At 48.7% G+C, this 26,127-nt stretch overlaps 1 protein-coding gene across 2 annotated transcripts in view; it reads left to right on the forward strand.

Annotated features, from left to right (window-relative positions):
- LOC144754535 (dimethylaniline monooxygenase [N-oxide-forming] 2-like) overlaps positions 1-26,127 on the forward strand; it is a 425,016-nt gene that overhangs the window by 304,856 nt on the left and 94,033 nt on the right. For both annotated transcript variants that reach the window (XM_078642466.1, XM_078642472.1), the window contains exon 7: positions 19,962-20,314. In XM_078642466.1, coding sequence (XP_078498592.1) covers positions 19,962-20,314 — 353 coding nt within the window. The remainder of the gene's footprint in view (positions 1-19,961; positions 20,315-26,127) is intronic.

Raw genomic sequence — 26,127 nt, forward strand, 5'->3', positions numbered from 1 at the left:
GGCAGATCCTTCTCCCACCTCGCCGCCAAGACCTGGAACACCCTCCCCACCAACCTACGGCAGACCCAAGACCTAATGGCCTTCAGAAGACTCCTCAAGACCTGGCTCTTTGATCAGTAGCAGCGCCCCCCCCCCACCTCCCCAGCGCCTTGAGACCCTCACGGGTATGTAGCGCACTTTACAAGTGTATTGATTGATTGATTGAATACACAGTCAGACATTTACCATTCTCCATTAGGGATGAAGTTCAGCAGGATCTGGAGAAGTTGGTTGTTGATGGCATTATTGAACCTGTGGAGTCTGCTGAATGGGGTTCACCATTAGTTATCGTTAAACATTCCACTGGTAAGGTCAGATTATACATTGATCTTGGGGATCTTAACAAGAATATATTGACTGATCAATTTCCATTGCCACGCTTCAATGAAATGTTTGCGGCCACTAAGGGTATGTGTTGGTTCACGACTATTGATTTAAAATCCGTGTACCACCAAGTGCCATTACATCCAGACAGCAAAAAGCTCACAAGATTCATAACACCTTTTGGCTGTTTCTGTTTTACTAGGGTACCCTTTGACCTAGCATCCACCGGTGCCCTGTTTCAAAGATTAATGACCAAAATGCTTGACGGGGTGGCTTGTGTAACTATTTTCAAAGACGAAATCCTGATCATGGGGAGTAATAAGGAAGAACACATTAGTAGACTTTGGCAAGTCTTAGATATTCTAGGAGAAAAAGGTTTAACAGTGGAATGTAACAAATGCAAGTTTGCGCAAAAGGAAATGCTATATTTAGGTCATAGCATCAGCAAGGAAGGCTTAAAACCTAAATAGGGTCTCATCAATGCAATAGTTAATGCACCCAGTCCAATTAGTAAAGATGATGTAAGGGCATTGCCTAGAATAACTAAGTGTTATTCTAAATTCATAAACAAAATTCTCAGAGAAAACTTACCACTTTCAGCTGCTGCTTAACAGAATGAAATTTGAGTGGTCCAGGTTATACCAGGAGTCCTTTACTAACATCAAAAGGTAGATCATTGAGGCACCATTTCAAAAAAGGTTTTAATCCCACTGCACAGATCATCCTAACCACGGATGCTATTAACAAAGGCGTAGGCGATGTATTGTCGCAATGAGACAAAGATTGCAATGAATGGGTGGTGGGTTTTGCTTCAGATTCACTTATGGCGGCTGAGGAGATTAGTTCCTACCCAATAGTCGTCCACCACCATGTCCACCACCACACCCACCACCACCATGTCCAACACCACCACCATGTCCACCCCCACCATGTCCACCACCACGTCCACCACCACCACATCCACCACGTCCACCATGTCCACCACATTCACTGCCACCACGTCCACCACCACCACCACATCCACCACGTCATCTACCACCACCATGTCCACCACTACCACATCCACCACTACCATGTCCACCGCTACCACCACCTCCACCACCACATCCACCACCAGCACCACCACCCAGTCCAACACCACCACCATCACCATCACGTCCACCACCACCGTCACATCCACCACCACAATCACCACCATGTTCACAACTACCACATCCACCACTACCATGTCCACCACCATGTCCACCACATCCACCACCAGCACCACCACCAAGACCACCACATCCATCACCACCACATCCACCACCACCACGTCCTCCACCACCATCACCACCACGTTCACTACTACCATGTCCACCACCATGTTCACCACCACCCCTCCTACCCAATAGTCATCCACCACCATGTCCACTACCACGACCACCACCATGTCCACCACTACCACTACGTCCACCCCCCACCACATCCACCACCACGTCCAACACCACAACCACATCCACCACCACCGTGTCCACCACTACCATGTCCAGCACCATGTCCACCAACACCACATCCACCACCATGTCCACCACGTTCACCACCACCACGTCTACCACATCCACCACCACCACGTCCACAACCACCACCACCACCATGTTGTCTACCACCATGCACACCACTACCGAATCCTCCACTACCACATCCACCACCACCACCACATCCACCACCATGTCCACCACCACCACCATGTCCACCACCACCACCATGTCCAACACCACCATGTCCACCACCACCACCATGTCCACCACCAGCACCATCACAACCACGTCCACTACCACTATCACGTCCACCACCCCCACATCCACCATCATGTACACCACCACCCTGTCCATCACCATGTCCGCCACCACGCCCACCACCATGCCCACCACCATGTCCACCACCACCACATCCACTACGTCCACCACCACATCCGCCACATCCACCATCACCATGTCCACCACCACCACATCCACCACCACCATGTCCACCACCACATCTACCACCACTATGTCCACCACTACCACATCCACCACCACATCCACCACCACCACCCACCATGTCCACCACTACGTCCACCACCGCCACGTCCACCACCACATCCACCACCACCACGTCCACCATGTCCTCCACCACCACACCCACCATCACCATGTCTACCACCACCACATCCACCACCACCACATCCACCACCATGTCCACTACCACCACGTCCACCACCAACACCACGTCCACCACCACCTTCACCACCACCACCACGTCCACCACCACCACCACGTCCACCACCACCATGTCCATCACCACCACATCCACCACCAACCCATCCACCACCACCACGTCCACCACCACCACGTCCACCACCACATCCAACACCAACACCACCACGTCCACCACCACCACTTCCACCACCATGTCCTCCACCTTGTCCATCACCACCACCACATCCACCACCACATCCACCACCACATCCTCCAGCAACACGTCCACCACATCCACCACCACCACATCCACCACCATGTCCACCACCACATCTCCAGCACCACGTCCACCACATCCACCACCACCATGTCCACCACCACGTCCACCACCACCATGTCCACCACCAGGTCCACCACCACCATGTCCACCACCACATCCATCACCACCACCATGTCAACCACCATCACGTCCACCACCAACACGTCCATCACCACCACATCCACCACAACTGTGTCCACCACGTCAACCACCACATCCACCACTGCGCCAAAACCACCACCACATCACCCATCACCATGTCCACCACCACCACCACATCCACCACCACCACATCCACCATCACCACGTCACCACCACATCCACCATCACATCCACCACCACCACCACGTCTAACACCACCACGTCCACCACCACCATGTCCACCACCATGTCCACCACCACCATGTCCACCACCATGTCTACCACCATATCCACCACCACCATGTCCACCACCACCACGTCACCCACCTCCATGTCCACCACCACCACCATGTCCACCACATCCACCACCTTCACTACAGGCCTGGCCTCTTATACACAGGTTTATTGCTTTATTACATAGAACACATTCTTGTTAATACTTTGATGTATGGAAAGGCATCCTCGGAATCTCCGCTCCAAACCCGTTCCCACACATATTTACAGTAAAAGTCCCACCCCGATCTCAGTAGGTGATGACTATCGCGCAGCTGGATATCCCGCCGGCTCCCGGAATGTGCGCGGCTGATCGGATCTCATGGGGTGGGGGCTTTAATCATTCATACATTCTTTGAAGAAGGACAGCTTCCTACTGTAAGGGGCAATAAACTGTATCCGTGGGGCTAGGTGATGGCCTGGGATCGGGCGGGACAATCGGGCACAGAGGAAGGGGGTTCATCAAAGGATGCGTGATCATTAAAGGGATGGAGGGAGGCGTTAGTCGGGTACGGAATGTGGCTCCGAGGCAGGGCCGCGCTGAAGGGGTGGTTTATGGCCCAAGCATGTGAGAACGTGGGCTGTCAGCGCGCGGGGGGTGCTGGTGGGGTCAGAGAGAGAGAGAGAGAGAGACGCGCGGGCCATCGGCAGTGGGCAGAGAGGCCATGGTGTTCAAAATGGCTGCTACTTACGCGCACATTTGAGCTAAAAAACAGGAGACAAGGTGGCGCCGATAATGTTTACGTTAACAGTCCTCCCTTTTCAACATATCTAGCCAGCTTGTCAATTTATGTCTATCCCCATCATATTACGGATTTCTACATCATACAAAGCTTTCATGCATTCAGCTTCAAAGTTCGGAGTCTTAGGGCAAACACAGTTAGCAAATAGTGAACACAGAGGTGGCAAGCATTGAATACCCAGGCAGAGTCCGCATATTACAACGATTGGTATCAGTGCAATCATGAGCAACCTCCATCCCCAGTCCTTTACAGTATTCCAGAACCAACTCCCGAGCGATCATCCTTCTTGTTCCTGATGAACTTCTGAGGAGAGTCTGTGGAGGTGTTCGATGGCCTTGTAAACGGAGGGTGAATTGTCTGGTATGTAGGTACAACAGCTGGACCCGATGATACGACATGCTCCTCCACGGTCCGCCAGAACCACATCCAGAACAAGGCGGTTTTGAAGAGCCACCAGACGGACCGCCTGAAGCTCGGCTGTATTGTTTGCGAGGATACCAGCTGTAATGTTCATCGTTGTCTCGACTGCCTGGGATAAATGTCGAATGGCACGACTGTTCGCCATCGGACCCCAAAGTGGAACGAGTCCTTTCATTGCATCCAAGAATTGTGCTCCAGTGGAGTCGGCCTGCTCGATGTCCTTTGCTCGTCTCTGTCGGTGATGGTTTGCCAGAGTTTGCCGGAGCCACATAGGTTGGAGGAAGGATGAAGGCTATGTAGCAGGTACCTCCCCAGCCCTTTGGGAGCCAGGTGTAGGCTTTTGTACCACAGACGAAGTACATGTTTGGAGAGGTGACAAAAGAGGGTGGATCGGTTGAGTACAAAGTTCTGGTGATGCGGCAAGTGCTGTGGCCCACCATTTGTGTCCCACGGCCTGTGATGCATACGAGGCCCGAGACATTGACGACAGATAGGGCCACAGTCAGGGTGGCAGCTGTTCGTTTCCGGAGGTAGGAGAAGGTGGGTCTGGCTGGATTGTTGAATATTTGCATCTCCACCCTTTCTTTGGCGGGGATGTCCATGTGAACAGAGGCATTGGAGGATAGAGGGCAAAAAGGAGCAGCAACTCTCCCGGTTTTGTTCAGCCAGACTCCATGATAAAAGTGTGACTTAGTTTCGCTGGAAGTGGCGTTGTCTCTGTAGCTCTCTTGCAAGAGGATCAGCCAGGCAAGGCAGGAGCCGTGAACAGAGAAAGGTGAAGGGATGAAGGGAATGGAATGTCCGGTGGCATGTGGTATCAACCCACAGATCCAGCAATTCGTGGCATTTGCAGCAAGGTTGTGTTGGTGCAGCAACTGTACGAAGGAGTTGTTCCAGAACTCCTTACGCCTTTCTTGGATTTGAGGTGAAAGAGAGACCAGGTAGTGTTCTTTCAGGGTGGTAGGCTGTGCAGTCGTTAGAAATGTCTTATGAGCCGGTGCGTTCTCTTCCACGATCCAGAAGGTAGTCATGAGGAGGAGGCAAAAGAGAAGAGTGATAAGAAGAGCAATAGTCTTTGAGCTGTGCAAACTGTCAGTTTTCGGGTTCCTGTAGCGGGTCTTCGGATGTCCGGTTGCTTCCATCATCTTCGTATCGGGCGCTTCCATCATCTTCAAGGTGCTCGGTAGTGGGCAGAACCACAGACTTCGTTTGGTTTCTCTCCTGGCAGCCTTTGTAGTGTTAGGCTGCCGCTCTGAGAATGATAACTTAGTCAGTGGTCTACTTAGCCGAAGCTCCCTCCTTTCGTCGCAGGTTATACCCTTCTCTGGATGGCAAAGTGGGATCAGGGAATTTCGCCAATTCGAGTGTCTCTGTCTCAGGGTAGCAGCTCAGGGATGGTCGGTCTTTGTTCAGGAGCTCTTCTTGGGTGGTCACGTCTTCGGTCGACGTCAGGGTCGGAGAGATTTTCTTGCAATGATGTGCATGCAGCCAATTTCGCTTCCCCTCCACTCGAAGAGCGGTTCGGGTGGTGATCAAGACTTGCCAGGGGCCCGTCCAGCGGGGTTCCAGACTCTTCTCCCGCTGGAAGTTCCGAATCAGGATGAAATCTCCAGGACGGATGGCATGTCCAGGGCCCCTGGAAGCATCGGGGATGGCCTGCAGCACCTGATGATGAATAACAGACAGTGTTTTAGTTAGGTTATATAGGTAGTCAGACATTAGGACGTCCGGGACGTCGTGAATAGATGTCGGTTTGGGTGCGGACCAGATACTCATGGGCCGGCCGAAAACGACCTCGTAAGGGGTCAAGTGGTGTTTGGTGGGGGTGGAACGCATTGACAGCAATGCTAGGGGGAGAGCGTCTGGCCATTTTAGTCCTGTGGCAGCCACTATTTTCGCCAGTTTTAGTTTCAATGTGGCATTGTGCCGCTCGACCAGCAGATTGGGGGTGGAAGACTGCGTGGAATTTCTGTCGTACCCCCAGTCCTTTCAGGATGAGCTGGATAACCTCGGCTACAAAATGGGGGCCATTGTCACTCCATAAAATACGGCAAAGGCCGTAGCGAGGGAAGAACTCTTTCAGTAGTACTTTTGCAGTGGCAATAGCAGTGTTGTCACGCGTCGGGTAGGCTTCCACCCATTTGCTAAAAGCGCACACAACAACAAGTACATACTTCAGTCCTTGACATCTCTCTAACTGGATATAGTCCATCTGTAGGACTTCAAATGGATGGTTGGGGACCCCAAACCCTCCCCGGGGTACGACAGTTCCTTTCCCAGGGTTGTGTTGCAGGCAGACTAGACATTGTTGGACTAATCGTTTGGCTGAGTCTGTAATTCTGTCGTTATGCCAAACTCTGGAGACAAGTTCGGCCATAGGGGCAGATCCTATGTGTGCAGGGGAATGGGCCATCGTCAGTATGGGGACCAGGTACGAGTTGGGTAGCAACTATTTGTTCGTCTCTTTTGTCCGCCAGCAGCCTTCATCATCCTTTAATCCCACCCGTGCCCATTCAGTCAATTCTTGTGGTGAGCTGGCCATTTGGAAGTCCCTAATAGTTTCCCTAGCGTCCGTCCATTTTTCTGCTTGTGACCTAGTCACGTACATGCGAGTCGTCGTCCTGTTCTCAGCTGTGGTTCGGGCAGTGATGTCGGCCAGTGCATTTCCCTGTCCAATGATGTCTGTCACCTTTTTGTGTGCTTGGCATTTGATTACGGCAAGTTGTTTGGGGAGGAGAACCGCTTCAGTCAGAGCGGAGACTAGATCTCCGTGCAGGATAGGTGTGCCATGAGATGTCAGAAATCCCCTCTCCTTCCATAAGAGCCCAAAATGATGAACCACCCCGAAGGCATACTGGCTGTCCGTGTAAATGTTTGCTGTCGTCCCCTGTGCTAGGATACATGCCCGTGTGAGGGCAATCAGTTCTGCCGCCTGGGCGGATCGTTGCGTGATGCGGGCGGTTTCAACTACAGTTCGGGCTCTGGTAACTGCATAGGCAGCTGAGGTGGTACCGTCGGGAAGTTTAATGCAAGAGCCGTCTACCCATACCTCTCCGTCAGGGTTTGGGAAGGCAGTGTCTCGGAGGTCAACTCTACTCCTAGTCTGTTCGTCCGTGAGGGTCACACAGTCATGTATTGGGGGCACATCGGGATCGTTTTCGGGCAGAGGCAGCAAGGTGGCTGGGTTCAGTGTGGTGCATCGATTCAGCGTGATGTGAGGTGCGAGCAGTGTCAGTTCGTACCCAGTCAGTCGCGCGCTGGTCAGGTGTTGTGTCTTTGTCTGGTTTAGGAGGGTGTCAACAGCATGAGGCACTAGTACCGTGAGGGAATTCGAGAGTACGATTCCCTCACTTTGCCGGATAGAGACAGCAGCAGCGGCTACTGCTCGAAGGCAGGCAGGCAAAGCTCTTGCTACAGGGTCAAGAGTGGCAGAAAAATAGGCACATGGTCGTTGTTTGGGGCCAATGGACTGAGTCAGGACAGACAAAGCACATCCCTCCCTTTCGTGAGTGTAGAGAGAGAAGGGCTTTGTATAATCAGGGGTTCCTAGGACGGGCGCTGAACAAAGGGCGTCTCGCAGTTCCTTGAAGGAGGATTGACATTCAGGGGTCCACGGGAGCGGAAAGGGGACATCTTTAGCCAGTAGGGAAAGTAGTGGTTTCACAATGAGGCTGAAATTTGGCAACCATTGGATGATTTTTACCAACGCCTTCTCGCCTTCGGGCGATATCCGATACTGCGGGAGTTTGGGGAGTACTGCGTCCTGTCGAACAGTTATGTGTACAGGGTCTATCATCATGCGTCCTACGTTCGAGTCAGTTTTTGCCCATAGGTACAGAGGTAGGGTGTCGAGCAAGGACAAGTCAGTGTCAGTGATAGAAAAATGCGTTGTGTGCGGCAAGATCTGAGCAGTGTTGGGTTGTCGTACAGAATGACTCGAACTCCGTCTTGTGAACACCTAATAGTAGCTCGAAAATGTTTCAATAAGTCAAGTCCCATAATGGCGTCGGGGGTGTTGGAGGAGAGCAAAAACGTTGTGTCAGTGGTGTTATTGTCCAAGTTAAAAGAGATCGGTGTGGACAAGGGATTAGTGGAGGGCGTTCCATCAAAACCTATTGATGTCACATGTGAGCCAGACAAGGGTGCCCTGGGAATCAATCGTTTAGACAACGCACTACGCGTTGCACCAGTATCTACCAGAAATGGAGACTTCGTACCTAGGACCTTAGCAGTGACATAAGGGCCTTGCTGGTCAACATAGAGCTCGACTGGATCCCTTCCTTGCCCTTGGCAGTCCTATGCAAAGTCGTGGGCATTGTCGCAGTCAGACTATTGGCACTGATTCTGTCGGGGACGGTCAAATGTGTTCGGTCTACCAGGCCTGTCATTGTTGGTGTCGTTTGGGTGCCCTCGTCCCTGTCCTCTATTTCTCGGCCCGCCCGCTACGTCTCTCGTGTCTTTATTTCTGAGTGCTTCTAGCAGAACTGGACATTGAGATTTCCAATGGCCAAATCCTTTGCAAAACGCACACTGGTTCTCATCGAGGTCTGTTCGTGGAACGCCGGGTGCGGGTGTGCGGTCTCTAGGGGGTGGATTTCTAGGAGCATTCGACTGGTAGTTCCCTCTATACTGTTCCCTTCCTATAGTCACCCCTTGCAACTGAGCAATCATTACCCTCTCTTTCAAGTCCTTTTTCTTTTTCTCAGTCGCTTGATCGTTCTCGTTCTTTTGTCGCTCATAGTATTGAGCCATCTGAAGGATAGCTGCGGGCTTGGAGGCCGCCCAACTACTCTCGCTAGTCTGTAGTTTCTGCGAGACTTCTGGTGTCAGGCCTTTCACATAGTTCTGGACAAACAAGTGATGTCCGGTTGCAGTGGTCATGTCCTGGCCGCTGTAATCGGAGAACACCGTTTCAAACCGGGAGAAGTATTCTGATACGTCTTCCTGGGGTTTCTGGCGACAGGCCGTTACTACCGACCAGTCCACCTTCCTTTCTGGGACTAAGGTTTTTAATTTCTGCACGATCTTATCTGGTAGGTCTAGAATGGCTTTCATAGGTTTCTGTCCCGGCTCTCGCTGTTTGTCTACATCACCGAGTTGTACCCAGGTATGTCCGAACAGCTCAAGGTGGTCGACTTTCCGGATTTGCTTCCACACATCAGCTGGCAGACATAACCGAAAAACAAATCGATATCCGCTAGGGTCATAATCGTTGAACCCAGAGCGGTGGCTAATTCTGTATAGAAGGCTGTGGGGTTCTTTCGCAGATCAGGCAAGGACTTTCGGAAAGTCAGGATGTCTTGCCGATCCCATGGTTGGTAAACCCAGTTGTAAACTACCCTCCCTCTCGCATCTTGGTGATTAATATCGTCGTGTGTTCCCAGTCCTCGTGGGGGAACCCAATAGGGAGCGGCCTCCTTTATGGGCATCATAGTGTCAATTTTTTCTACTGTGGCTTCAGTCACTGCAGGAGTCGTGGTGTTGGTTTCTGGTTTCAGTTCCGTGAGGTGGCGGGAAAACTTCAAGCGTACGCGTGAAGAGGTTCGTCACATCACACTCGTCCCCATCTCCGATATCAATTTTCCTATACAAGTCAAGTCAAGTCAAAACCACTTTATTCGATTTAGTTAAAAATCATAAAAGCATTCTACATTCACAAAAAAGGGACAATACAAATTTCTGAGAAGTTGACATAATCAATAGGTCAATAAAATTTACATATTCACAATATTAAAAACAATTAATATATTCACAGTGTAAAAATAAAAATAAAACTAAAAGGAAACAAGGGTTTTTTTTTCTCCAAAAACCAAGGATTTTTTCCATTTTAACCTTCCATGCAGAACCCTTATGTTACATTATTAAGTCTTCTCCTCCTGATCCTAACAGCAGCAACAAGAAAATTGGCCACGCTAAACATAGCCAACACAGAGTCCAATAATTGAAGATACAGGAGGGCAGGTTTTGCCTGATGGAAGGCTTTGTCCTTCAGTAATGGAACCAAGTATTTCTGTCTGGGCTCATTAAAAAAATGACAAAACAGCATAAAGTGCATGTTATCTTGCTTTGAAGAGTTGTCGCAATTACAAACAGGAGCGTCCTCCTCCTTATACCAGCCTTGGCTATCACAAAGAACCGTATAAATCTGGTTAAACCGAAGTTTAACCAGAAGCCACCTATGAAAAGGGATGTTAACAATGGAGAGGTACGGTTGTATAGAAAGGCTGGTGATGGTCAGGTAGTGGGCTCTGACCGTGAATTTAATCAATTGGCGTTCCTCCCTCTCCACATCTTTCAGTTTGGTAAAATTATGCTTAACCCAATCTAAATCAGATTTCTTCAGACCTTGAGGGACTGAAAAAATATCAGGACGGCCCAGGTCCGAAGAACACTTGTGAATATATGATAGCCAAGCAATATTTTTCCAATTATCCAGTTTTAGACAGTCCACCAGTATTCTATGATTCAGGCCTAGATTATTATTGGTCCAGGTCCTTATCCATAACAAGATGGGGGCCATTTGAAGGGTGTCAGAGATATACCCAAGGCCAAGTTCCTGGTGGACTGAGAACGTGGCTGTAGATTGGGGAAGCCCTAAGATGGAGCGCAGGAACTTGTTTTCTTCCCTTTGAACAGACTCACCATTTACATAGCCCCACAAACCTGAACCATACCTGGCTATTGCCACAGATTTCGCCTTGTACAAATTTAATAAAGCACCAGTTGGCTTCCCACCCAGTCTCCTGGAAAAACTTAAAATAGCGTTGGTTGAGCTCCTCACCGCTTTAGTTTTAGCTATAACTTGGGAGGCCCAATTCCCCTTGGTGTCAAAAATTACACCCAAGTAGGTAAAATTTATGACATTAGTGATTACGTCACCATTGCAATAGAACTGTTTAGAATTATTTTTAACAGCCCTAAAAGCCATGACGTGAGATTTAGAGTTGTTTATCACTAAGTCAAGTGAAGACATGAAATCATTAAAAGCATTTAAAAGTCTTTGCAAACCTATGGGGGTCCGAGATATCAGAGCTGCGTCATCCGCGTACAGGAGAACCGGAATGCGAGTATTCCCTGCACACGGAGTGTCCAAGGTAGCAGATAAAAGTGTCTTCTCGAGTGAATTTATATAAAGAGTGAACAGCATAGGAGCGAGAATGCAGCCCTGCCGCACGCCCCTACTCGATTTGAACCAAGCTGAACAGTTACCCTCTTGGTCCATTCTGATGGAAGCTTTTAAATCCTTATGCATTTCTGCCAAAAAATATACAAGGGGAGGATCAAGACCCAATGTTAGCAACATTGTCCACAACCTGGCTCTATTGACCAAATCAAAGGCCGTGGACAGATCCATAAACGCAACATAGATTGACCCCTTTTTAGCAGTAGTGTATTTCGAAATTAGCAAATGAAGATTTAAACATTGGTCCTCTGTCCCTCTGCCCGCACGGAACCCGTATTTGGCATCTGCTAGAATATTATTATCTATGGACCAAGTGTTAATTCTAGCTAGCAATACTTTGCCCAAAATCTTCATAGAAGAATCCAATAACGAAATTGGTCGAAAACACTTGGGGTCACTTCTTTGGCCCTTTTTAAAAATGGGTACTATAATTGAACAAGCCCAGGTTTTTGGCAAACCCCCCTCCTGGACACAATTAAAAACATTAGCTAAAATCTCAGCCCACAACTCAGGATTAAGTTTATATAGGTCCAGAGGTACCCCATCTGGGCCTGGAGCTTTATTCGAGGCCGAGCCTACAATAGCCAGCTCCACCTCTGATTTGCTGAAGTGCAACTTAGTGGGAGGGGATAGGGAGTAGGGTATTGAAAACACCTCAGCTATATCATTTGAGCCATAAATACTAGAAAAGTGATTAATCCAATCTGCTTCAGGGATATTAACATCAAGATCCAGGTTGGTGATATGAGCAAATAAAGGATTATTTATTATGGCCCAAAATTTAGAGCTCTGTTTGAGAGTTGTAGCGTCCATCAAAGAGTCCCATGCTTCGTCTTTGATGGCTTTTTTTCGTAATTTGACCGCCAGTGCATACTCTCTTCTCAAGTGTGCCACCAAAGCCCTGTCTCTGGGGGATTGTTTAAGGGCTTTCAGCAAAGCCGAGTGTGCCTGCGAACAGGTACGGTCAAACCACCTAAACGCGGGAGCAGGACCCCTCCTTGGTTTTGCTCTGAGTTCTTTCTCTACTCTGGCACAAATAGCTTCAAAGGCACTCACAACCTCCCCCTCCCTCCTGTCTCCAGCCCTGCATTTCTGGATTTCAACTGCCATGTGTTGCACAATCAGACCATGAAAGTCCTCTGGGCAAACTTTACTCCATTTTAGACGTCTACCCTGGTCACAGCTTCTTACGTCCTTTGTAGTGGTGGTGGCCCTTAATTCCCCTTTACTCAGACCAGAAAGAGTGTCCAGAACCAATAACACCGGGTTATGAACTGAACCCACTAACAATTGCATTATAAAACACTACATAACGTAGGAGCCCCGGAGACATAAAAAAGTAATCAATAATCGATTCGCTGCCCCTTGCGTTGTACGTGACCACACGGTTTGTTGGATCTGAAAACCCTGGTTCATATAAGTCATTGGAAGATAGCAGATTTTCCATTGCCGCACCCTTAATACTATGTTCAAAATGAGGCAACGAAGTGTGTTCAGGACCAGTATCATCTACAATCTGACAGTGAGACTCACACAAATGAACGTTAAAATCACCCATCATTAATAACTGAACAAAAGTGGTTTGTTTTGACATATAATTGATTAAAAAGGCCGACAGACCTTCTAAAACAAAGTTAGGGTGCCCCCCCTGCATAGAATTATAACAATTTATGAACACAAACTTAGTCTTATCTGCCAAACGAATTTCCACCAGCTGAAAGTAGTGAGAGGAACTGGGGATTTCTCTGACATTCCCTGATATTTTAACTGAAGCAAGGAGTAACAGACCCCCTCTATCCCTTCCAGCCGTGGAGGTCTGGGCTTCAACAAAGAATGAGGGGTAACCATCTACCCAGAAGCCCTTATCTTTTGTCCAAGTTTCTTGTAAGGCAATTATATCATGTTCCTTAACTAATTGCAGCCAAATCGGATCATCCTGTTTTGACCGTAGGCCCGCAATATTCCATGAGAGTAACCGGATGTGCCCTCTGCCTGGTTGTAATGGGACATTTATAGCAGTATCAACCGTAACAACAGATGTGGGAACCCCTGTATTACCTTGACATAAGGGAGTCAGGTTTCCATGTTCAGGATCTAGTCATTCATTATCTGTTCTATCGGCTAGGGCTATGAACCTATTTGACAATAATAAGTCATTAGCAGGTATATGCCTTACAACATTACCTAAGCCACTATTCTTATTTGGCTTTGTCACCCAGTCATTAGCAAACAATGATGTAATAAGTTTGTCCTCCGCCCAAGCGTTATCAGTAGAAAGTGACTTATTGGTCTCCGCGGCACCTAATCTATGGACTCGAGGATAAAAGAAACCAAGGGGCATCGCCCGAACACCTTTACTTGCAGAGTCCAAAGGAGAGTCATCCCCAAAAAGTCGGCTAGCGACATATCTAGATTTAAAATTAACAATGACACAATCTCCAGATACCTCTTTCTTGCTTGTGCCCACCCAATTAACTCTTCTGCTTGTTACAATGTTATCTGCGATGTTACTGTCTCCCGTGCAGTTAGCATTGCACCACTTTTTAACGTGCCTGAGTCGTTAGGTTTTCAGGGCCTTTTCCTTGGTAGCGGTCTTCGTAGGCATTAAGGGTATGGTAACAAAGGCGTACGACAAAGTGTCGCATGTGGCTATTGGCATATTATGGTACATATCCGTTATATAATCCTCACTTTCCTTTCGCACCACCAGTGTCTTTACGATCTTATCGATCCCAGCTCGTTCGTCCTTACTTAATCTATTCGATCTCGCGGGGTCTTTCCTCCCCGCTTCGGGATCACCTGAAGTTGCTGCTTGTGCTGCGCTGAGTGCAAGGGGTTCGGTTGGCGCAGAGGCCATGAGGACCGAGGCTCCGGCACTACTCTCACCTGTCGTTGGGGGTTGCGAGTGCTGTGCTAAGGGCTGGGAAGGGGCATATGTAGGGGGCATGTAGATGATCGGGGGACCTAGTAGTAAATCATCGTTCGTTCGCTGTTTCGAAGGTAGCTCGGGGTAAAGTGTAGAGGGTGTCCTGACGGGACACTGGCCTGATGATTCGGAATCTTGTTTTAGCTTGGTTTCCTCTCTTTCTTTTATTTCTTCCTTTAATTTGTTAGCGGCCAGGTGAGCAGCCTTGCGTAATTCCTTTTCTAACCTGACCTCATTTCTCTTCTTTCGCTGTTCTGTTTCTTTGCGCCACATGCCGAAGCTATCGAGCATAGTGGGTGTTGTCTTATTGTTATAAAGGGCTGTTTCCAGCGTGTTTATTTTGTCGTTATCAAAGGACCCTATCAGTGGCCACTGACTTCCTCGATCCTTTCTCGTGTATTTATGCCACAGCTTACTATAAGCCACGGTGACTAGTCCATATTTAGTAAACATGTCCTTATTAGGGGTGCCCTCCAGTGGAGCCGGATGGTTCACCTCTAATAAGCGGTCCGGGCTGAACCAACTACCAACAAACGGGGCGAAGACAGGCATGACGGGTTACAAAGGGGACAAAAGTCTGCACTACCTATCCTTCACTATCCGCAAAGACTAAACAGAGTATTGCGACCCTGTGCTTATTTGTGAATAGAGAATAACCCAAAGAGAACCAATTCCGAACGATCAATGTTCGGATAAACAATCAATCAAATGAGGGATAAAAATAGGCACGACGGATTACAACGGGGGCAAAAGCCTGCGTTACCTACCCTTCACTATCTGCAAAGACTAAACAGAGTATTGCGACTCTGTGCTTGTTTGCAGATAGAGAATCTCTCAGAAACAATCAAATGAGTAATACTAGTATTTTCAAACAATCAAACAATCAATTCGCAATTCGTCGTGTTACACGACCTTACCCAGACCGCATGGACAGTTTCTCGTCTTCCGCTTCCAGCGCCTGATCGTCCTCCGTTCTCCGTAATTGCTGTGGCACTCCTGATGGTTCCTAGTCAGGACCGTAGATCACTCGAGAGAGGTCTGCTCGGAACCGGTGAAGTTCGGATGATCGGCTGCCAAACGAGGGTCTATCGGGCAGGAGCTCTTCCCGATCGTTGCAGTCGTTCACTCTGTCGTTGGGACCTCTTCCACTGGATCCACGCGTCGCTGATGGGCCCCACGTTTGGGACGCCAATTGTCGGAAGGTAGGGCCGAATTCGACCAAGAACCCTTCAGTATTTGCCCGGCGTTAGCCGCCTCTCATACCATTCGAGATTACCAAACAAAGAGGCAGGCGCTGGAGACAGAAGGCAGGAAACAGGAGTTTATTCCGACGGAGCAGAACACGTCAAATCAGACAACAGGGTATCTTCTCGAGGTGCTCTAAACGCATCCTTGAGGCCTGGCCTCTTATACACAGGTTTATTGCTTTATTACATAGAACACATTCTTGTTAATACTTTGATGTACGGAAAGGCATCCTCGGAATCTCCGCTCCAAACCCGTTCCCACACATATTTACAGTAAAATTCCCACCCCGATCTCAGTAGGTGATGACTATCGCGCAGCTGGATATCCCGCCGGCTCCCGGAATGTGCGCGGCTGATCGGATCTCATGGGGTGGGGGCTTTTATCATTCATAGATTCTTTGAAGAAGGACAGCTTCCTACTGTAAGGGGCAATAAACTGTATCCGCGGGGCTAGGTGATGGCCTGGGATCGGGCGGGACAATCGGGCACAGAGGAAGGGGGTTCATCAAAGGATGCGTGATCATTAAAGGGATGGAGGGAGGCGTTAGTCGGGTACGGAATGTGGCTCCGAGGCAGGGCCGCGCTGAAGGGGTGGTTTATGGCCCAAGCATGTGGGAACGTGGGCTGTCAGCGCGCGGGGGGGTGCTGGTGGGGTCAGAGAGAGAGAGAGAGAGAGACGCGCGGGCTATCGGCAGTGGGCAGAGAGGCCATGGTGTTCAAAATGGCTGCTACTTACGCACACATTTGAGCTAAAAAAGGGGACAAGATGGCGCCGATAATGTTTACGTCGCAATCTAGATTTTAACACCACCTCCACCACCACTGCATCCACCACCACCACGTCCACCACTACCATGTCCACCACTACCACATCCACCCCCACCGCATCCACCACCACCATGTCCACCATCACATCCACCACCACGACATCCACCACCATGTCCACCACCACCACCACCACATCACATCAACCACCACATCCACCATCACCACCACGTCCACCACGTCCACCACGTCCACCACCAGCATGTCCACCATCACCACGTCCATTACCAAGTCCACCACATCCACCACCACCACATCCACCACCACCACCACATCCACCACCAACACATCCACCACCACCACCATGTCCACCACCACCACGTCCACCACTACCACGTCCACCACCAAATCCACCACCACCACCACATCCACCAACACTACCACCACCACCCTCACCACCACCACCACCCCCACCACCACCCGTGACAGGTAACGTGTCATTGGAGGACAGGGGCAATAGGAGTGCATGGAACATTTAAGGATGCATTGGGTGCGAAAAGTCAGGAATAGGGGCTAGAAGTATTACACCAGACCCAAGATACATTTTGAAGAGGCTCAATGTCACAGGGGCTCCTGTAAAAGAGCTTGCAGCATCTCTACCTCACAGTGGCATACCTGCACAAGCCACTCACTCAAAACAATTATTGGCTTAAGCAATAGGTCTTGCCTTTGGGACCTTATAAGTGTTTAGCCATGCAACACTTGATGTTGTTGCACCAAGGATATTGTGCTGGATAACTAAACACTTATAAGGTCCCAAAGGCGAGACCTATTGGCTAGGCCAATACTTGTTTGCTGTTGTCTCCACTGTTTTTGATATGTTTTTGCTGGTTAGATGCTTTGGGCACTGTGCCAATGCTATTCAGTGCCACAGTGCAAGTGCTCCCTATTGTAAAATATTGTACTGGATTAGTGACTCCATGATTGGTTTATTTGATTTACCTGTCAGACCCTAGTACAGTGCACCCTGTGTGCCCTGGGCCAGTAGATCAAATGTTGATAGTGGGCTTGCAGGACTTGTTCTGGCACCCACAGAAGCAGCTTATAAATTGTGTCTCAGGCCTGCCATTGCAGAGCCTGTGTGCAGTCTAGTACTGCCATGTCAACTTGGTAAGCGCACCCACTTACCAGTCCCTAAGCCTTGCCTTTTCTACATGTTACCCACCCCTAAGGTAGGCCCTAGGGCAGGGTGCATTGTATGTGAAAGGTAGGACATGCCCTGGTGTGTGTGGCATGTCCTGATAGTGAATTACAGCCAATTTCGTTTTCTCACTATTGCAAGGCTACCTGTCCCATTAAGGCCAGAATGGGCAGTTTGTTTATAACATCTTATAATCCTAACTGACCCAGGGAACATGGTAGAAAAACGAATTTAGTATGCCTGAACTCAGAAAGATAAATACTTCTCTTAGTGAAGTTGGTTTTAACCTTCTGTGTTTGAAAATATCACTTTTAGAAAGTAGTTTTTTTCTTGCCTAACCATCCAAGCCTGCCTCTGCTAGGTTGTGTATTCCATGTCTGGTTTGTGAGTGACAGGGGCTGTGGGGGCTCCAGGAAACAGGGTGAGTCAGCACAAGGCTGAATAGACCTTTCTGCAATGGGAGTGGTGGGAGGAGTAGCACCTGGGCCTAAATAGGGCTGTGCCTGCCACCCATAATTCTGGCTCCACCTCCTGTGGTGCGTCTGATGACCCTGGCCCACACTGACAAAGGAAGAAGTTGTGCACTGTCAGAATGCACCCAGAACTGGTTTGGACTAGGTTCAGACACTCTCTGCCTTCAGAGACAAAGGATTTAGGTGTATAAAAAGGGGGTCCCAGACCCCAGAACTTCAGATCACTTCTGGGAATCAAGACAAACCTTTTGCCAAGAAGAGCCAGAGAATCTACAGGAGTTTTTGACTACCCCTATGCCAGTGTGTTGTTTGCTGGGGTTGGCCTGCCGTGGTTTCTTTATTGAGAAGGAAAGGAGAAAAGACTTTTATTGAAACTTTAATCAACTTGCATAAAATCTCCAAGGGCTTCAATGTGAGCTTGCCTCCTGTCTGAAGACTCAGGAATACAAAAACTTCACCCCTTCTGCTTGCCTGCATCTGGAACTTGCTGTTCTGTCTGCTACAGAAGAAAATTATAACACTGGCGCCGGCGAGCGATGCCATAATCTGCATCGAAGTCGGGAGCGCTGCTCCAACTTATAACATTGGCCCGGCGCCGGCTGCCGTGCCACGTCGACGCCAGCGAGTCGACATCGTAACCTGCCATAAGCCATGAACGCTGCTCTGACTCTGCGCCGTAGGCCCAATGCCTGCTGCTGTGCCGCATGGACTGCGAAGCCGACATCATCATGGAGCCGATCCTCGACGTGGGTGGTCAAGAATCCATCGACATTGTGACATTGTACGGAACCGTGGTTTCGGCACCATCATGAAGTCACCTCCTCTCCGGTAAGGAACTAACACCTCCCCTGCTTTGCGCAAGCATTGAGGACCCGACGAGTCACCTCCCCCGAGGCAAGGAACCAATGCCGCTCAGCGCCAACGACGCCGCATCTCCCCGGCGCCGTGAGCTGTCTTTGTTTTCGCTTTTCCAAGGTACTGTTCTTTGTGGGTCTGTTTTGACTCGGACGCTGTGCACCTCACGGTTGGCACCCTACTTTGGGATTTCTTTGACCGCGACCTTGTGATATCTCCAGTTGGGGTTATCTGTTATTTCTGATTACAATATTGTGGATTTTTGTTGTTTGAGTCTTGTGTTAAGTCTATATAAAGAATACTTATTTTTATAAAACCTGTGTTGTGTCCCTCTGTAGTGTTTCACTGTATTACTGTATGTGTACACAAATGCTTTACACACTGCCTTTGAGATAAGCCTTCCTGCTTGCACTAAGCTACCACAGTGTTGAGCAGGAGTTATTTTGAGAGTGTAACCCACTTACTCTGACTAGAAGCAAGGGTCCCTTTTTGATCATAGGTGCAAGCCATTGCCAACTAGAGACACCCAGTTCTAACAGTCTCCATATAACCTGCACTGTATATGCAATTTGGCATTTGAAAATTAGTATAATAGAAGGAGGAAATTGTTGTTACCCTGTACACTTTAAATGTGTTGTGGTAGAGTGGGCATTAGCACGCACAGTTGTTCTTTTTATTGAAATGTAATAAGCAAATGTATCAAAAAAAGAACCCCACTGCTCAAATCCATCCTACTGTTGGGTATGCTTTCAGGAATATTTTAGGGGTACAGACACCCACACAATTCATAAAGCAAGACTTGCCCGCTAACAGTGACCATTTGTTGCCCTATGTAGCTCTCAGTGGAAAGAGCCGCTGTTCAATGACGAGTTGCCCAGCCGGATCACCTGTGGCTACGTGGTGACGAAACCCAACGTGGTGCAGTTTACAGAAACTGCTGCTCGATTCGATGATGGGACGGTGGAGGAGGACATTGATGTTGTCATTTTTGCCACAGGATACACCTACTCTTGCCCTCTCCTCGAAGACTGTGGCTTCAACAACCAGAAGGTGAATTCCCTCTACCGGCAGATCTTCCTTCCCACCCTGGAGAAGCCAACCCTGGCTGTGATTGGCCTCATCCAACCTCTTGGCGCCATTATGCCGACCACAGAGATGCAGGCTCGCTGGGTCACACGTGTTTTTAAGGGTAAGTGAAAAGTAATGAGTTATATTGCAACATCAATGTGGTGATTTAAGAGCTAGATCTACAAAGCTTTGTTATGGTCACGCTAATATTCCAATCCTTTTTAGAGGTCAGTAAACATTTACCGACTCCTAAAGTGGGATTGAAAACCCATACTGATTCAGTACTTGGAAGGCACGTGTTGTGGGTCTCTCTTCTAAATACCAATTCTGTCTCAGAAGTATCGATGTTTTTGACTGCTATTTGACTGCAAAACATTGAAAGCATACCAAGATCCAGACTGGGGAGTTAACCTAGTCATAAAAGGTAAAACGTGCCCTCAGAACCCCTTTCCCTTTGTGAACTAAAAATAAAATTGTTGAACAGTAGGCTCTACTCCAGGGGGACAACTGCCAAATCTCAAACTATAAAAATGTTAACTTTTAGTAATTTAGCAGCCTTTCCTTTAAGAAAAACAGGGAGCATTTAAAACCAGCATTTACAATGCAACGGTTTCGCCTTTGGAAAAGTTAGAGCTATTGACATTGTAAATGACAACATTTTTATTTATGTGTTGGCTTTGAAAACATAAATAAATGGCAGTCATTTACAAAGCCAATAGCCTAATCTCTCGCAAATGCGACACCTATTGCATTTGCACCCACACACACACACACAAAACCAGGTCACAAGCAGGCAACAGAGACACACACAAAAACGGGTCGCAAGCAGGCAACAGAGGCACACACAAAACTGGTGTATTTATTTTTTAAACACCTTTTTGGTATTTACCCATATTTATTTTGTATTTTGAGAATAAATTGAGCCGTAAAATTGTATATTTTTACATTTAGTTTACTAATAAATATGCATTCATACTTTTCTGCCTGGCACGTTTTACAGCCCAGCCAAGTTTCCCCAGGACAATGCGCATTCCAGTTTTTTCTTTGAATCTGGGACTTCTTGTCTTGTTCATACCATTACAAAACCAGGAGTACACGTCCCAGAATTCAAGGGAAAAAACATGTGGACTGGAGAGGGCAATACTCTTGACGTGAGGGTTTACTTTACACCCCAGGAACACTCAGTAAGTTTAGTAGACAAACGGTACATCACTATTTCAAAAATATGTTTCCAGATGAAAAATACCCTTCTTCATGCATCTCATTTATGAGATAACTGCACCCAAGCCGAACACGAAGAGATGCTCCATACGCTGGCCTTTTCATTCCTGGCACAAGTTACTATGATGAACAGGTGGGTGTTATATATATTCCCATCAGATAAATATTTTGTCTACATATCTATCTCAGGAGGCCAAATGGTTGATCTACCGCACCGTTTTATCTACTCTAAATTCGTATATATATGCAGATCAAAACAAGTGCATATTTTTAATCGTATGCTACTGTATTTATCCAATTCTACTTTTTTTATTAGACTATTTTGGCAGGGTTTGAATGATCACAGCAGGATTTTGTATTTGAGTGGGTGAAAGACTTCTTGCAGAATGTTAAACAAATGAAAGCAAGTCAAATGAGGAAATCCAAAGTGTAACACGAATCGTCATGTTTTCCAAAATCAGCCATTTTCCAAAAATCAGCACAGTAATAAATTACTCCTATCTAATTTATAAGACCTAAAACATTCAAGGATAGCAAATACCTACAATAGGTACAATTAAATAACACAGGGTGAGAGCAACAGAAGGCACACACTCAGGGTGAGAGCAACAGAAGGCGCACACACGCAGGGTGAGAACAACAGAAGGCACACACGCAGGGTGAGAGCAACAGAAGACACACACATACAGGGTGAGAGCAGCAGAAGACACACACACACAGGGTGAGAGCAGCAGAAGACACACACACACACACACAGGGTGAGAGCAGCAGAAGACACGGGGTGAGAGCAGCAGAAGACACGGGGTGAGAGCAGCAGAAGACACACACAGAGGGTGAGAGCAGCAGAAGACACGGGGTGAGAGCAGCAGAAGACACGGGGTGAGAGCAGCAGAAGACACACACAGAGGGTGAGAGCAGCAGAAGGCACGGGGTGAGAGCAGCAGAAGACACTGGGTGAGAGCAGCAGAAGACACGGGATGAGAGCAGCAGAAGACACACACAGAGGGTGAGAGCAGCAGAAGACACGGGGTGAGAGCAGCAGAAGACACGGGGTGAGAGCAGCAGAAGACACACAGAGGGTGAGAGCAGCAGAAGACACGGGGTGAGAGCAGCAGAAGACACGGGGTGAGAGCAGCAGAAGACACAGGGTGAGAGCAGCAGAAGACACGGGGTGAGAGCAGCAGAAGACACGGGGTGAGAGCAGCAGAAGACACACACAGAGGGTGAGAGCAGCAGAAGACACGGGGTGAGAGCAGCAGAAGGCACATAGGGCAAGGACAGCAGAAGACACATAGGGCAAGGGAAGCAGAAGACACATGGGGCAAGGGAAGCAGAAGACACATAGGGCAAGGGAAGCAGAAGACACATAGGGCAAGGGAAGCAGAAGACACATAGGTTAATTGCACTAGAAGACACCAAGGGCAGCAGAAGGCACACACGGTAAGGGCAGCAGAAGACACACACGGTAAGGGCAGCAGAAGACACACACGGTAAGGGCAGCAGAAGACACACACGGTAAGGGCAGCAGAAGACACACACGGTAAGGGCAGCAGAAGACACACACGGTAAGGGCAGCAGAAGATACACACGGTAAGGGCAGCAAAGACACACACGGTAAGGACAGCAAAGACAAACAGGTTAAGGGCATCAAAGACAAACAGGGTATGGGCAGCAGAAGGCACAAAGGGCGAAGGCAGCAGAAGACACAGGGTAAATGCAGTAGAATACACAAAGGTTAACGTCGGCAGAAAGGGTAAGGGCTGCAGAAGACACAAAGTAAGGGCACCTGAAAGCCCAGGAGGCAAGGGCAGCTTTGGAGCCAGAAGAGGACAGGCGAATGCTGAAAGGGTAAGGTCAGCAGAATAGGAATTGATAACGACGGAAGATAATTAAGATATAAAAGTGAAAGGAAACACGGAGGAGGCACGCATTATACTAAAAGGAGAATGCACAGTGAGATGGAAGTGTATCCAGACAGGACATAACGCAGGGGGACGAAACGTGCTGTCAGGTCTCCACTTCAAAGAACGCACAAACAACGTCCTGCCTGCCGACCAAGTTTACGGAACACTTTAGTGTCCGGCATAGTTTACACCTTTGAACAAATATAGTCATCAAAACCCGGTTTCAGCACTTCGTTTCCTCAGTTTTCGTACAATTTTCTGTGCAATGAAATGTGGTCGTGTCTCGGTCACCAGCTCCAAGCCTGCAGCCATTTCTGCGGTTCCTGCCCGCGGCGGTGCCAGGCAGAAGCAGCCCTGCTCTGCCCGGGGAGGCCCCACAACAGTGGGTGGGGGTGTCCAAGGGGCCGTGGTGTGCACAGGACAAGGGGAGAGGAGTCACGGGAGCTTACCAGCCAAAGGGGTGAACCCTCGGATCTCTACCGCCGGACCCCTGGAGGGGGGGCTGGGCCTCGATCACTCACCTCACACCGCGGGACAGTCCCGTCTCCCCGGGGGCAGCGCTGAGGGTGAACAATGGCCAGGCAGGGCCGGGAACCCCAGGCGGAAGGCGCACAAAGGTCCCGTCCTCCGGCCGCCGCTCGGATCCCTCGTCCCTAGCTCCTCGCAGCCCCGGATCGGCGCTCTCCGGTCCAGCAGACGGAGCTCGGTCCTCTCCAGCGGGCCCCACACTCCCTGGGCGGCCAGTCAGAGTCCCGGGGCCACCCCGCCTCCTTCTCCTGCAGCCGACGCCGCGGTGCAGTCAAGCGCCGCCCGCTCTCCTCCCCTCCCCCACCCGCCCGGCCTGCTGCTGCTGTCTGAGGTGGGAGGAGGGTCCGGACCGGCTGTCTGAGGCGGGAGGAGGGTCCGGACCGGCTCCTCGGGAAAGCTTTTCTTTTTCGCCGAAAATGGCAGGGAGTGGATGGAGCTCCCGGCCGCGGCTGCCCGGGGCGGGGGCCTGGCGGGGATCAGTGGTGCACCTGAAGGGAGAGGGCACCGGGTAGGGTGACCAGCATGTTAAAGCCAAAATCCGGGACATTTCCCAAAAATACAAGGACTCCTTAGCAGAGAAATACAGAAGTAAAAACGTACATAAAATGCTTTTTTTTTTTTTAAAGCCAGTAGCATGCCTGTTAATTAAATTGACTTATAACAGCAGCTAACAGATACTTCCCACCGTTTCCAGCTGACCCTCTAAAAACTGGGACATGAGCTTCATTTATTGAAATTTGCCGGGACAGCTTTGCCTACAAGTCAGGTCCCGGGCCGGCAGCCAATCACAGCGCGGCCCGGGACAAAGGGGCGGGGCTTAAAAAAAGCCGGAGAAACGCCCCCGAATCGCGTTTTCCCCGAGAAAGCGCGATTGACAGCCTCTGTCTCCCAATGGCTAGCCTCCATTTATGGAGCTAACCAATGAGAGACAGAGGCAGGTCATCGATCCGACATAGAACTCAAGAGGTTTTTTAGCGCATGCGCACTACGTGCGCACTTGCAGGCAAAACCTAAAAAAGGTTGAATGTATTTAAAGGTTTACAATGCTTAGCAGATCACCATCCCTGCGATGATCACCAATCAGATTTAGACTGTGTTTGCTAGCTGCCTAATTATTATTCATGATGTAGGTCAAATTACGGCACACTTACAATTGGAATTTTTCAAACCGACCTATTGGTACATAATTTGTCTAATAAAATTCTATGCTGGTCACAAAAACAAAATGGCCTCAAATTGCAATCAGTTTTTTGCAACCAGTATTTAGTACATCTGGCCCTGAGTTCTTTGGATAACCTTTGTTCCTCTGAGATCCAGCAATGAATACGTCTGTTGCACATTGGCTCTGCGTCAGACAAAACTCAGATTGATACATACACTACAGAATTTGAATTATTACCCTGCAGGACATCTGGAATCAGTGACTACTCCATAGATTTTAATGTGGCACTAAACAATTGTAAATGTGAGAATAAAACTGCAGGATAAATTGGTAGCCTTGAGGAAATGAGTGGTCTTAATCTGCTATTCAGCTGACAGTTCTCCTCTGATGCAGTTGGCATACGTTCTACGCTTGCTAGGTTGTAAGCAGAAAAGTAATTGCCTAAATTTCCTTTTAGAATTTGCTGCTTGGCGCTATTTACAAGCATTCTGGTTAGAACGAAGGTGTGCGTGCAAGGGGGTGCTTTTGTTGTTTCTGTTCATTGTGTTAAAACTGGAACATTTGTTTCCCAAGGGTTGTGTTACAGAAAATCGATGACAAAATATTGTTTCACATAATATTGTGGCCTAGATATCGTTTACAAAAACATTATATTGAGTGTAGATTTTCTATTAATAACTCCAATGAGACAATATATATATTTTTTTTCAAAGAAGTTTTTATTAATTTTTCAACATAGACTCAAGGCACAATTCGCCCATTATCCCACGCAGGGGAGAGCTGGTCACTAGCAAAAGCGATGGTACATAAAAAGAAGAACCCTGTTGTACTTGTCAATGCACACAATCACAATTCGCAGCTCAACTGAGGGATACAAATTCTAAAGCGTATGGGTACATAGCTCAAACATTCCGAGCAGGAGTGTCAGTGTGTGCTTGCGACAGCTCCGTCGTCGTCTCTGCAAGAGACAGTGTTCTGCACAGGTCCATCATTGAACAAAGTTCCAGTGGGTGTGGGTATAGCAGGACTCTCTCCCTGGGGCCAAAAGTGAAGTCAAAGCTAGGAATCACACCAAGAGTCAAACAACTTGAACAAAACCCCCCTCCCCCTCCCCGAACC

Source organism: Lissotriton helveticus, chromosome 1_1, assembly GCF_964261635.1.
Source record: "Lissotriton helveticus chromosome 1_1, aLisHel1.1, whole genome shotgun sequence".
Classification (NCBI taxonomy): Eukaryota; Metazoa; Chordata; class Amphibia; order Caudata; family Salamandridae; genus Lissotriton; species Lissotriton helveticus.